This window comes from Protomyctophum parallelum (genome assembly GCF_964188405.1).
Source record: "Protomyctophum parallelum genome assembly, chromosome: 22".
Taxonomy (NCBI): domain Eukaryota; kingdom Metazoa; phylum Chordata; class Actinopteri; order Myctophiformes; family Myctophidae; genus Protomyctophum; species Protomyctophum parallelum.
Genome location: NC_139714.1, coordinates 27,925,671 through 27,939,794, shown reverse-complemented (window position 1 = coordinate 27,939,794; position 14,124 = coordinate 27,925,671). Strand labels below are relative to the sequence as shown.

At 44.6% G+C, this 14,124-nt stretch overlaps 2 protein-coding genes across 5 annotated transcripts in view; both read left to right on the top strand.

Moving 5' to 3' along the window:
- The window catches only part of LOC310853443 (transcription factor ETV6-like), a 51,726-nt gene extending 44,754 nt beyond the window's left edge, over nucleotides 1-6,972 (top strand). For 2 of the 4 annotated variants that reach the window (XM_083757778.1, XM_083757777.1), the window contains exons 5-8: nucleotides 537-1,235; nucleotides 2,857-2,999; nucleotides 3,479-3,579; nucleotides 4,424-6,972. In XM_083757778.1, the coding sequence (XP_083613904.1) occupies nucleotides 537-1,235; nucleotides 2,857-2,999; nucleotides 3,479-3,579; nucleotides 4,424-4,544 (1,064 nt within the window). In that variant the 3' untranslated portion in view covers nucleotides 4,545-6,972. The remainder of the gene's footprint in view (nucleotides 1-536; nucleotides 1,236-2,856; nucleotides 3,000-3,478; nucleotides 3,580-4,423) is intronic. The other 2 variants (XR_014568791.1, XR_014568792.1) reach the window with 2 other exon arrangements.
- A 2,683-nt stretch (nucleotides 6,973-9,655) lies between these two features.
- The window catches only part of LOC310879786 (chemokine-like protein TAFA-2), a gene marked incomplete at its 3' end in the record, with an annotated part of 35,555 nt that continues 31,086 nt past the window's right edge, over nucleotides 9,656-14,124 (top strand). The window contains exon 1 of the mRNA XM_083794616.1: nucleotides 9,656-9,763. The remainder of the gene's footprint in view (nucleotides 9,764-14,124) is intronic.

The following is a 14,124-nucleotide window of genomic DNA, read 5'->3' as shown; positions in this document are numbered from 1 at the left end:
CCACACTTGCAACTTTCCAGAATTGCATCTTTCTAGTTATTATTATTATTACTTGGTGTTGTAGCCAATTAGATGATTTTATACTGTGGTGAATTTGTTGTGAAGTTGCTATGACAACCTGGGCATAGGCGGGTTCAGCCAATCACAGGTACAGCCTACTTGTATGTGTCACAGGTGCACGGCAGCAGGGAATTTGGGCAAACGCCACAGGGAAGCCACACAGTTTTTCAACCGTGCGTGTTGTTGTGTTTGTTTTTCAGTTGATATGAGTTAATTTGTTTATTTTGCAGCACCCAGTTTATTGTTCATTTACAGTACATTTCAAGTACCCGGTTTCTGTTATGACATCCTGCAATCAAAATAAAACCCTAAATGCACTTAAATGCACTTAACAAGATCTGATTTACTGTCAACACCACCACGCGTTGGAAAGAGCTTCATTCACACCATATCCCTCACTGGCATCCTTTTGTTGGAAAAGTTGCCTTTACACTTGGTAAAAATCTCCCCCCGTGTGTGTCTCGTTGTCTCCTCAGAAACGGTACGGCGGGCTCCGCCCCCCCGGGGGGGCAGCGGGGGCGGGGGGGGCTCCACAGACTCTCTCCACGCGCAGCTTCCGCCCACCATCGAGCTGCGACACCGCTCCCGCTCCCCCCACCCCCACCCGGCCGCCGCCCGCCGCTCCCCCTCGGACCCCCACCACCACCCCCACGACAGCAACCACCACAACCACCACCACCACCTCCTCCTGTCTGACGACGGCTACCCTCTGTCGGTGTCGCCGCCGCCGGGCGCCCCCAACGGCCGCTGCACCACGCCCAGGGAGGGCGTGGAACCCCCGCCCAGCCCCCTGGGGGGTGGAGGGGGAGGGGGGCAGGGGGGCGGCGAGGCCGTGCCGCCCCCCCGCGTCATCCAGCTCATGCCCAGCGCCATCATGCACCCGCTGCTGCTGAGCCCGGGCCGCGGGGCAGGGGGAGGGGGGGGAGGGGCCCCCCCCGGGGACCTTGGGGTGGGGGGGGGGCAGCGCCGAGGGGGTGGGGCCGGGGGGGCCCCTTCTCAGGTACCGCTGGTGGAGAACGGGGGGAAGGGGGGTGGGCACCACCACCACCACGCACAACAACAACACCACCACCACCAGATGGCGCTGGTCCACCAGGAGGACGCCATGTACAGGAACCACGTCATCATGCCCGTCTCGCCCCCGGAGGAGGCCATGCCCATCGGACGCATAGCAGGTACATTAAGTAATGCAGATGTTTAACAATAGTTTAACTCTTGAGAAGTGTAAAATTAAACCAAATGAACACTTAAAGGTATATTCAGTGATATTCACTCAAAAAACCTTAGGTTTCGTTTTTAGCTGGGACCTAAGCCTTTCATCCAATCAGGATAGAGAGCCAAAAACGAAACCTACGGTTTTTTGACCCCCAGGGGTTAACTGGGGACAGGGAGGAACTCCTTATATGGTCAGCACACTCTATAGTAGAGAGGATTATCACAACAAAACAAAAAAATAAGTGATATTTGAATTAAGTGAAATCACTGAATATACCTTTAACAGGTCCATTTGGTGTCATTTGACACTCTCAAGAGTCAAAGGTCTCTAAGGGCCGATACATAGTCCTATTTCAGAGCCGAATAAAAGTCGGTTCAGCTCTGTAGAGCCTACAATGTGACGTCATTTGGCTCTGTAGAGCCTACAATGTGACGTCATTTGGCTCTGTAGAGCCTACAATGTGACGTAATTTGGCTCTGTAGAGCCTACAATGTGACGTCATTTGGCTCTGTAGAGCCTACAATGTGACGTCATTTGGCTCTGTAGAGCCTACAATGTGACGTCATTTGGCTCTGTAGAGCCTACAATGTGACGTCATTTGGCTCTGTAGAGCCTACAATGTGACGTTATTTGGCTCTGTAGAGCCTACAATGTGACGTCATTTGGCTCTGTAGAGCCTACAATGTGACGTCATTTGGCTCTGTAGAGCCTACAATGTGACGTCATTTGGCTCTGTAGAGCCTACAATGTGACATCATTTGGCTCTGTAGAGCCTACAATGTGACGTCATTTGGCTCTGTAGAGCCTACAATGTGACGTCATTTGACTCTGTAGAGCTTACAATATGACGTCATTTGGCTCTGTAGAGCCTACAATGTGACGTCATTTGAGGTTGGGTACCGTCCTAAAGTCGGCTCTTCGGTGCTACTGAAAATTTCTGACGAGCCGAAATCATTTCGGCACTACAGCGTCGAAACAGCGGTAAAATAGGAGTATGAATCGGCCCTTAGGGTCCATCATTTGGGTTCCATCAAGGACCACTGGTGGTCCCCAGACTGCCCTCCATTCCTGAAACAGTCACTGATACTATATACTGTACATCCCCATGCCTACTTAGAAATACTCAACATCCCTACTTTACTATTCCCAGAAGAATATTCTCTGAATCCGGACGCAGGTCATTCCATTACAAAGCTCCATTTGACTGGAACAACCTTCCCCTTTCTCTCAGATCTGTGACCTCTCCCGGCCGCTTCAGGACTTCCCTGTATTCACACGTCAAAACAACCTGTTCAACCTGTTCATGCTACCAACACTGCCCGTACTGCTGTTTACTTCTGACCCCTGTTTCAAGTTACTGTACTGTACTGTAATATGCTTGTCTAGAGGGAGTGGGTGGGAGAGGATGAGCAAGCTAACTGTACCTGTACATGTCTGTATTGTCTATTGTGCACTGTACTGTGTAATTTCCCTGTGTACGGGACCCCCTCTAACATGAGATGCTGCATCTCAAGGGGCTGTAAATAATTACAGTAATTATTATTATCCTCTCAATACAATTCTGACCTCATGCGTTGCAGACTGCAGGCTGCTGTGGGACTACGTCTACCAGCTGCTGTCAGACTGTCGGTACGAGAACTACATCCGCTGGGAGGACCCCGAGACCAAAGTGTTCCGAATCATGGACCCCAACGGCCTGGCGCGCCTCTGGGGCAACCACAAGGTAACTACCACCCTCTGGGGCAACCACAAGGTAACTACCACCCTCTGAGGCAACCACAAGGTAACTACCACCCTCTGGGGCAACCACAAGGTAACTACCACCCTCTGGGGCAACCACAAGGTAAATACCACCCTCTGGGGCAAACACAAGGTACCCGACAGCCTGGCAAGGCTTTTATTTCGTTGGCATTCGGCTAGCACTGTAATTGAGTTAGAGTTTTAGAGTTTTATTAGGATCCCCATTAGCTGGTGCGTAGCAGCTAATCTTCCTGGGGTCCACGCAGAACATAAACACATGACATTCGCCATGAATGACATTACAGGAAAAACTTGCTCCCCCTGCTGTTTCATTTTTAATTAAATTCATTTTTAGCTTGAGATGAAGTTGCTGTGTCGTTTATTTCTTTGACGACGCCCCTCGTTGCTCCTCCTATTGGTTTATTTATTTGACGACGCCCCTCGTTGCTCCTCCTATTACAGAACAGAACCAACATGACGTACGAGAAGATGTCGCGAGCACTGAGACACTACTACAAGCTGAACATTATCAGGAAGGAGCCGGGCCAGAGACTACTGTTCAGGTACTATCACTAATACTACTATTATTACTACTAATATTACTAGTACTATCACTAGTACTACTACAATAACACTACTACTACTACAAGCTGAACATTATCAGGAAGGAGCCGGGCCAGAGACTACTGTTCAGGTACTATCACTAATACTATCACTAGTACTATCACTAATACTATCACTAATAATATCACTAATAATATCACTAATACTATCACTAATACTACCACTAGTACTATCACTAGTATCAGTGTTTTACCCGAACGCGTTCAAAGAACGATCGTTCACGAACGCGTTCATATTTTGGGTGAACGTGAACTGAACGTACTGTATTTCTGCCTGATGAACGTCATTGTGAACGCGTTCATTTCTGGCGTGTGTGAACGTCACTTTCTCACGTTCAACTTCGTTCAAGAGTGAGTGTTTCCATAGAACCTTCCAGGCGAACCCACTGCTAAAAAACACACCCTAAACAGGCCTTAATATCTAGCGGAAACCCCACCAATAAGCCCTTATTATCCGACACAAAGTAACTAATCTTTCTCAGCCATAGTACAATTTCACTGGAGTGACAGCAGACCCAAACACTGATGAAACATAATGTGCCACGAAAAATTGCTTCCAATAGCTTGTTATTTTTGCGATATGTGTCCACATCACAAAATACATCTCCCTCCGGCTCCCACAGTGTGCCCATAAAAGTGTGCCGTGAAATGTCCCTTTATGGAATGAAATTCCATTCCAACGCAGCGTAAACCTAAATCAAATTGAATTCAAAAGACTATGACACAATCAAAAACCTTTGCTGTCCAAATCAACGACTGATGGAGTTGTATTTGTGGTTGCCAGGTTCATGAAAACCCCCGATGAGATCATGAACGGACAGACGGACAGGCTGGAGAATCTGGAGTCCGACACAGACGAGCAGATCTACACCAAGGATCAGATCTACATCAAGGAGGAATGCTGAGGCGGCGCAGCGGCCCGTCCGCCTAGTGGCGAGTACCGGTATCACCACACCGGTTTTACGGTAAAGTGGCCACGCCCCCCCCCCCCCCCCCCCCCTGGCTTAGGACACGCCCCCTTTGGCTTAGGACGCAGTAGCACTCATGAGAAATAACATCAATCTTTTAAACACTGGTATTTACATTTTCCACACTGTAGCCTTAAAAGTATAAATGTGTCAGCAACTATTAGTACAAATATCGGAGACTACTTTTATATTTTAATTTCGCTACATATAATCACCACGTACACTGTACCAAGGTATAGATGTCGGCAGTTTCTGATGATTTTGGTATATTATGTCCAAGTTTAAAGGGCAACTTCACCCCTTTTGCAACCAGAGCTTATTTTAATGATGTTTAGGACACAATGTGTGTAATATGGTTTTTATAATAATTCCTGGACTACAAAGTCACACCTCCACCCCCCCCCCTCTCCACAAGGAGGGGAAGTGCACTAAAGCAAGCATTATGGGCATTGTAGGAATTCAGCGATCCCAGTCAAACCCTCTAGTCAAACACACATGTTTCATTATGTTTCTGGCCATAGGGTGGAGATTAAATTGTGCTACTACAAATACCATTAACATCGAGTGACTGCAGTTTCTTCCAGCAGTGAAATGTCCCTTTAAGTGTAGCAACATTTAAATAACAAAGAATTGTTTTAAAGTTTGATGTTATTTCTCATGAGTGTCCGAAGCCACGGGGGGGGGGGGGCATCGTGACCATTTTACTCTAATCCGCGGTCAATCAATCGGTACTCGCGTCCACTGTAGCCTGGACTACAGACACTGTAGCCTGGACTACACACTGTGGCCTGAACTACAGACACTGTAGCCTGGACTACTAGCCTGGGTTCCAGCCTGGATCGCTGCGCTCCGTGATTCTGAATTGTCACGTCGCTACTCAGCCTTTCAGACGTGAAGCGATAAAACGCACCTATAGTTCATTTTCAATGAAACCTGTGTTTTTTGCGGAGCACTTGGTGGAGCAGTTGTGACAACACAAGCGTATTTACGTGAGCGCGGTCACGTGATTTTTTTTGCGAGCGTGCTCGTTACGTGCACACGCCCCCCGCGACTCACTAGACCTGGATTCTGTTTAGCTTCTTTTTTTTTTACGCTTGCGTTGTCGCGCCCCTCTTGAGCAGACCTGTCGTTGATCCAGGCAACAAGGCCTGCGTCCATCGCCTCCCGTTTGAAAGCCCCTTGAGGCTGCTTGACTCGCATTTCATAACGTCACCCGTTACGTAGCCGCGTTGTTGCCGATACGTCATCAGCCAGCGCCACTCTGTCCACGCTTCTCACTGTTGACAAAAATAGCGTCATTCGAGACTTAAAAACCTACGGTAAAAAGTAAACAATTCAGTATAGTCCGCTATCAGATTCAGTAGTACAAAGAAATGACGGCTGTGTGGGGTGAGTTTAGTGAACGATAAGGGGACGTCGCAGGACAACAGCAGTAGCTGTGTGGGGTGAGTTTAGTGAACGATAAGGGGACGTCGCAGGACAACAGCAGTAGCTGTGTGGGGTGAGTTTAGTGAACGATAAGGGGACCTTGCAGCAGGACAACAGCAGTAGCTGTGTGGGGTGAGTTTAGTGAACGATAAGGGGACCTTGCAGCAGGACAACAGCAGTAGCTGTGCAGTGCGCATTGATACGTCAAACTGGTGTTTTTCCTCAACCCGCACCACAGACCAATCAGAAGCCACGGTTCCATTTCCAACATTCATATGTCCCGCCCAGACCTGTGGAGAATAGGAGACTTTCCAGACTGAGTAGCGCAGTCAGTGACATTTTCAGATCCGCAGAACGCCAGCAAATCAGGCTGTAACCCAGGCTAGTGTTGTCCTATCGGAACGCAGCGAATCAGTTCTGGAACCCAGGCTACTAAACTACAGCCAATGAACACCTTTCACAAGCAGCTTGAACAACCAACCGTTCTTCTTAACCCTGGAGCGAAACGGACTGTCGGTTCTGTCAGCCAATCCAAACGCAGACTGAATGGTCTCTATGGGACCTCTCTCTCTCTCTCTCTCCAGACTGCCTTTAAGACTGTACTATGATTGTTTGGTTTGTTTTGTTTTCCTGCCAAATGGTGTAAATTGTTCTTTCCTGTTGGAATGAGATGAACAGAGGTATGTCTTTTACAGGGTGTTTGCGACACATTACTATTATTTTTTTATTTTTCCTCTTTTTTTTTTTTTTTAATGAATGAACTGCAAAAAGAAAAATCAATCGTTTTTTTTGTGCTTTTTGACACTTTTTCTTTCACCTGCCTGACATGCATCTATTATATATCTTTTGGAATTTTGCTATTTGTGAAATAAGGGGAGAGGGAAATAAATGTGGCTGGAGCGTTTTCACCACAGGAAGAATAAATCTTTTTGATCAACACCGTGTGACTGTTAGCTGTGTTCAATTTGAGGTCAGGGGTCATCGATAGGATTATGTCCGCGGGCTAAGACTTGGTCTGGAAAATGGTGCATTTATACAGCGCTTATCCAAAGCGTAGAATGTGCATTACATGCACGCACGCACACACGCACACACACGCACGCACACCTTTACATAGATTGTGCGTTACATTCACCCATTCACAAACAAACATTCACACAACGATGGTGGAGGAAACCATGCAAGGCACCAACCAGCACACAGGAACAATTAGGGGTTCAGTGTCTTGCTCAAGGACACTTCGACACAGACTCTGGGGGAGCCCACAGGGATACCGCTGATCCACTGCCGCCCCCTTTTGGTCCGTGGCAAATATTAGATGATCTGTTTTACACATCATTATAATGTTCTTATTTTGATCATTTTGGGCAGGAACCCCTTTTGCTGTTTTAAGCATTATGTTATACTTGAGCTATTGAAAAAAATCAGATCTACAAGCAAGTGCCGCGCTATACGAGCTTGTAGATCTGCTAATTTTGAAAAATCGTGAAAATGTGGAGCAAATCTTTGAATATATATTCTTTCAGAGCGAACGTTTTTAACTCAAATCTTTGCTTCTGGGGGGGTCCCTGGAACAACTTATTTTCAGATGGGGATCAGCGGCCAAATACAGGTGATTTTTGTATATGTATGACACTGATTTAAGTCCACCAAAACAAAGTGCACAAACAAGTCCAAATAGTACTAGTGGTTCTCAAATGTTTCATTAGGAGTTAACAAGGACATACCCTTAACTCTGAGAGTGAACAAATGCAACCAAATGGACCCTTAGGGCCGATTCATTCATACTACATTTTAGAGGCGAATAAAAGTCGGTTCAGCTCTGTAGAGCCTACAGTGTGACGTCATTTGAGGTTCGTGCTTAAGTCGGCTCTTCGGTGCTACTGAAAATTTCTGACGAGCCGAAATCATTTCGGCACCGAAACAGCTGTAAAATAGGAGTATAATCGGTTCCATTTGTACATTATCAGAGTTACAGACCTGTTATGGTCATTCTGGGATCTCTCTGTATGTATGTTTCGGATATTATTGACAAAAATGTCAACAAGTCTGACCCCTGATTAGGCCATATACAGTACATTAAATAATTAGTTGCTAAAGATAAGTTATATGATTATTTTTTTGTCATAAGTTATTTCCAAAGTTATAAAATGTGATGTCATAAGTTATTTCCAAAGTTATAAAATGTGATGCCACCTGAAATCCTCCATGCTCGCTGATGTTACTGATCATACTGGGACTATCCACTAGATGGCAGCAGTGGTCAACCTTTGGTCTTAACCAGCTGACACTGTGTAGCCTGTGTAGCCTTGGGCAGCATTAATTAAACCATCATTAATTAAAGTAACATACAACAACAATACGGCACCATCTAAGCCTCAGTCTATAACCCATTTAGGCCTGACATCAAAATAAATAAAAAGTATTCTGAAAGAATATAGCCTATATTCAAAGATTTGTGCCACATTTTCACGATTAAAAAGAAATAGCAGACCTACACAGCAAGCTCGTAGCTGCTATTTTTCAATAGCTAAAGTATAACATAATGCTTAGTTAAAACACCAAAACGGGTTCCCATCCAGAATGGGCTAATGTGTCTATTGAGGTTCAGTTATCTGATGTGATCCACTCTGATGTGATCCACTTGGTGCTTCAAATGACTGCGCATTTTGGATTTATTTTATAGCCAGAACAACCCATTTCACAGAGACTTGTTAAGTGCCAACGAATCTAGACCAATTCTTCCACACTACGAGAAGCCATTTGGTAATTTATTTATCAGGGCAGACATTAGTATGTCTGTATATATGAGGTGTTTGTACTTTACTGGAGTATTTGGAGGAGAGCGGGGGAGAGGAGAGGAGAGGAGAGGATAGGAGAGGAGAGGGGAGGGGAGGGGAGGGGAGGGGAGGGGAGGGGAGGGGAGAGGAGAGGAGAGGAGAGGAGAGGAGAGGAGAGGAGAGGAGAGGAGAGGAGAGGAGAGGAGAGGAGAGGAGAGGAGAGGGGGGAGGACTCTCTCTCCAGACGAGTTGCAGCTCAGTGCGTTGCAGCTGACACACTGTGACAGAAGGCAGCGCTGAACAGACTGGAGGAGAGATGATTCCTCCATGTGTGAGTCTGTCGTATGAAGACAGCAGCGCCGTTCTGACAGACTGACTGACTGACTGACTGAGTCCTGCTGCATCTGGACCGGTACCGTTGGACCTGGACTGGACCGGTTATACCGTCGGACCGGAGCGCAGCACACCGGGCAGGACAGATTTTGGATATAGACGCTGAGCTGCGCGTCCTAACTTGTGCCAGATAAACACATGTCCAAGATCTGCTTCAACAACAAACCCCCAACTAAACTCAAGCTTCTGAAAAAAGCCACATTAATTTCCTTTTTTTGGGGAGAGAGAGACATTATTGTTTAATATTGGATATCCGTTTTTGATAAAGCTATTAGGGATCTAAAGGCGCAAATGTCTCCAGAAAACAAGATTCTAGTGCTGCACACATCTGGATTTTAGCAGTTGGCCCCCGCAGATGGTTTAGAGGGAGAGCCCGGGACCCCCCCTCTGGGAGGGCGTGAGGTGAAGGGAGAACCCGGGACCCCCCTCTGGGAGGGCGTGAGGTGAAGGGAGAACCCGGGACCCCCCTCTGGGAGGGCGTGAGGTGAAGGGAGAACCCGGGACCCCCCTCTAGGAAGGCGTGAGGTGTGGTGAAGAGGATCAGGACACTTACAGGTAATGTAATTATTCCTGCCCTTTTTGTTCCATTCCTATAATAACTGATGTTAAAATACAGCAGCGTAGACCTGCCCTTTGTGTTCCATTCCTATAATAACTGATGTTAAAATACAGCAGCGTAGACCTGCCCTTTATGTTCCATTCCTATAATAACTGATGTTAAAATACAGCAGCGTAGACCTGCCCTTTATGTTCCATTCCTATAAGACAATAATGCTGCTGCTCTGACTAAAATCTTGTCTAAACACTAATCAGCACAACTGATGCAGAGCTACCAACCTGCACACATTTTGTGTACCAACCACGCAATTCTAGGTGTCTATACGCCTAGAATTGCGTGGTTGGTACACAAAATGTGTGCAGGTTGGTAGCTCTGCCAGTGATGATATTTCATAATGTGATTTATCCGTTCTCAAATCTTCCATTAGCGGATAGGTATGCTGTCATGCTCATTTCAGCACGGCTGGAGAGCCTGTTTCAACCAATTGCTTATTGGTCAGATTAGAAGAACTACCTGCAGTCATGTACATATTTCATTCCGCTTTACTCTTTTTATTCTCCTTTATTTTGGGGCGACTCCTCTTTTAAATCTAACTGTTGCTCCTTTTAGGACTGAGACCAGATTCTTTAAAACCTCGTGTTTCTCTATCGATTGTTATCAAACTATAGCTATTTCATGTCAAGGACCCTTTAAAAGATATATATGTATATATATGTAATTGGCCGCGGACCCCCTTCTCAAAATATGTTGTTCCTATAGGGTTATCCTGTTATTAAAGTTTGTAAAGATTAATTTAGCAGGCTGACAGATTCCCCCTTCCAAGAAAATAATTTAAATAAAATGCTCAACCTACAAAAAAAAAGCGCTTTACTGGATCGTCATTTATCAGATCAATATTTAATCAAGGCTTAAATAATTACTGTGTTAATTAGAGGCTCCGGCATCAATCTACCGTTTGATCAGCGAGTGTTGATTTTTACAGCATATTTTGGTTTTAGTTTTAGTCATGGTCTCTTGGATAGTTTTAATTTAGTTTTTAAAGTCACATTTTAGTCACCTGGAATGTTTTAGTGTTAGTCTACTTTTAGTCAACTAAATATCATAAGATTTTAGTCGACTAAATCTACAGTTGATTTAGTAAACTAAAATGTATACTTTATATTGTAAAAGCAATAATTATTTAACTCAAAGAGTGTACAGGGTCCATTTGGTTCCATTTGTACACTCTTTGAGTTACAGACCCCTGAACTCCCACAAGGACCCCTGGGGGTCCTCGAACCCCAATTTGATTTGATTGGCTGAGTACAGAGTACATGTTGAAGATACAAGTGAGGGCAGAAAAGTGAAGACGCCAAAAGTGATTGGCCCGGAATGACATTTGTGATGATTTGATTGGCTGAGCAGAGCATGCACGGAATTAAATGTGTGATAATGAGTGCCCCTCACTTCACAAGGGTGTGATTTTTTTTCTCTTTTTTTTTTACAGCGTGAGGAAAAACTCCTCTCTCGCCTGTAGATGTTTTTGTGTGATATTAAATTTACATATTGACTCAATTATAACTGTGGCCTTGACCGTAGGACAAGTGTGCACGCATGCGCGCGCGAACACACACACACATGCACACGCGCGCCCGCACGCAGTACAGAAGTTGTCTGATTAGATTTGAAGTCTACGTTTGTGCTCGTGTGACTAAAACATATAATATTTTCTAACTGAATTAACTATATAATGAAACTAGAAAATGAAAACTCAACAATGCAAATGTTGCGCCTACACGCGCACACGAAGGCAATATGTGTTATATGAATAGTTTATTTTCATGGTTATTTAATTATCTAATCATTGATTTGATTCATATGAATCTCATGGGTTGAATGGAGGTTCCCCCTCCCCTTTGTTAACCCATTCTGACCGGGCACCCATTTTGGTGTCGGCATCATGTTATGCTTTAGCTATTTAAAAATAGCAGATCTACAAGCTCATATCGCGTCACCGAGTGGCGCGATACGAGCTTGTAGGTCTGCTATTTTTGAAAAATCGAAGACACTTTTAGAATCTGATCTCAGGTCAGAATGGGTTAATAATGAAACTGTCAGGATGTAATAGACATTTTTAGAATCTGATCTCAGGTCAGAATGGGTGAAATGATGTGTACAGTAGGTGCACATGTTTTAGGTTCATGTTTTAGGTGGTTATTAGAGAAAGTAAAAGATGAGTGTTACATTTTTTTCATTTGCTGCTTTCTTTAGTTTCGATTTTAGCTGTTTTTGACAGGAGGGCGGGGGCATTCGAGCATGCAAAATATGTATTTTTTTATTTTATTTACTATAGTCCTACTATAGACCCCAGGAAAATACATCTGGCCACAAAAGATCACTGAATGTGAAGGGGATGACAAACTGACCTGTTGAGCCATACAATACACTACAGTCTCTCTCTCTCTCATTAGCAGGCAACAGTGCAGCACTCTCTCTCTCTCTCTCTGGCACAACAGCGCCCCTACTGGTACTAATAGTCATACTCATGCTCACAGTCACATGGGTGGGTAGGTGGGTGGGTTAACGTCACATAGGCAGACACGGACATTGCTGTTCCTTGGAGTGGTTGCACCACTCAAAAATACATTGCTATAAAATTGTTTAAGAAAATACTTTACTTTACTTTCTCTAATAACAACCTAAAACATGAACCTTGGTTGAAAACAACTAAAGTTGTCCTTTAAGCTCATGTGACGGAGAAATAAATAATATATTGTCTGGTGAAACTACACTTTCTGATCTCCGTGAGTATTTGTATATCTACAAGAAGAGACGCGAGTTACACATGAGCAACAAAAGACTGCAACACCACCCTGGCCAACAGTGGCCTTATTTGTTTGTTAAGAAAGGCCACGATAATATGTATTTTGCTGGGGACCCCCAATCTGAAAATACAAGATTCACCATGGTGTAGAGGTGCAGTTTTCACTATAGTTTGGGTCGCGGGCCGACATCAGATTTGTCTTTTGGGCTAAAATAGTTTCTGAACCAGTGCTTTAGGGCACTGGTTTTTAACCTTTTTCATATCAAGGACCGTTATTTATTTGGTATTTGAGCCACTGACATTTAGCCTCTCAGACCCAAAACGTTATTTATTTGTATTTGAGCCACTGACATTTAGCCTCTCAGACCCAAAACGTTATTTATTTGTATTTGAGCCACTGACATTTAGCCTCTCAGACACAAAACGTTATTTATTTGTATTTGAGCCACTGACATTTAGCCTCTCAGACCCAAAACGTTATTTATTTGTATTTGAGCCACTGACATTTAGCCTCTCAGACACAAAACGTTATTTATTTGTATTTGAGCCACTGACATTTAGCCTCTCAGACCCAAAACGTTATTTATTTGGTATTTGAGCCACTGACATTTAGCCTCTCAGACACAAAACGTTATTTATTTGTATTTGAGCCACTGACATTTAGCCTCTCAGACCCAAAACGTTATTTATTTGTATTTGAGCCACTGACATTTAGCCTCTCAGACCCAAAACGTTATTTATTTGTATTTGAGCCACTGACATTTAGCCTCTCAGACACAAAACGTTATTTATTTGGTATTTGAGCCACTGACATTTAGCCTCTCAGACACAAAACGTTATTTATTTGGTATTTGAGCCACTGACATTTAGCCTCTCAGACACAAAACGTTATTTATTTGGTATTTGAGCCACTGACATTTAGCCTCTCAGACAAAGAACGAGAGAATATTTTGTTGTCGTTGGATTAGATTTAGTCCACAATTCTTTCCAAATTGAGTGTATAGACAGACGTCTTGCGTAAATTAAGTAATGCAGATGTTTTAACAATAATGTAACTCTTGAGAAGCGTAAAATGAAACCAAATGGACCTAAAAGGTTTCATCTTTACACTCTCAAGAGCTAAAGATCTATACGTGTCCATTTGGTCTATACCTTAACTCTCCATTTATCTGCATGGGGACCACCACAACTGGAACCCCCAGAAGGACCACCTACCTCCCTGAAGGCCTGTCCGAGCAGCACAGCCACGACTGCAGTCACTGCAGATTCACGACTTCATTCTAGAAAGCAGAGAAGATGAGAACAGAACAGTTCAGTTAACTGGCCTCATAATGCAGTTTTATCAGAAAGAGCATCGCATCGCATCTCACTCACTCACACACACACACACACGCACGCACACACACTCACACACGCACAGCACACACACGCCATTCCCAGAGGACTGTGGCAATTTACAGCAAGGGTTCCCAAGGTGGGGTCAGGGGACCCCTAGGGGTCCTTGATGGGAGTTCCAGGGGGTCCCCAGCTAAATGGACCCCTTATGGCTCTGTA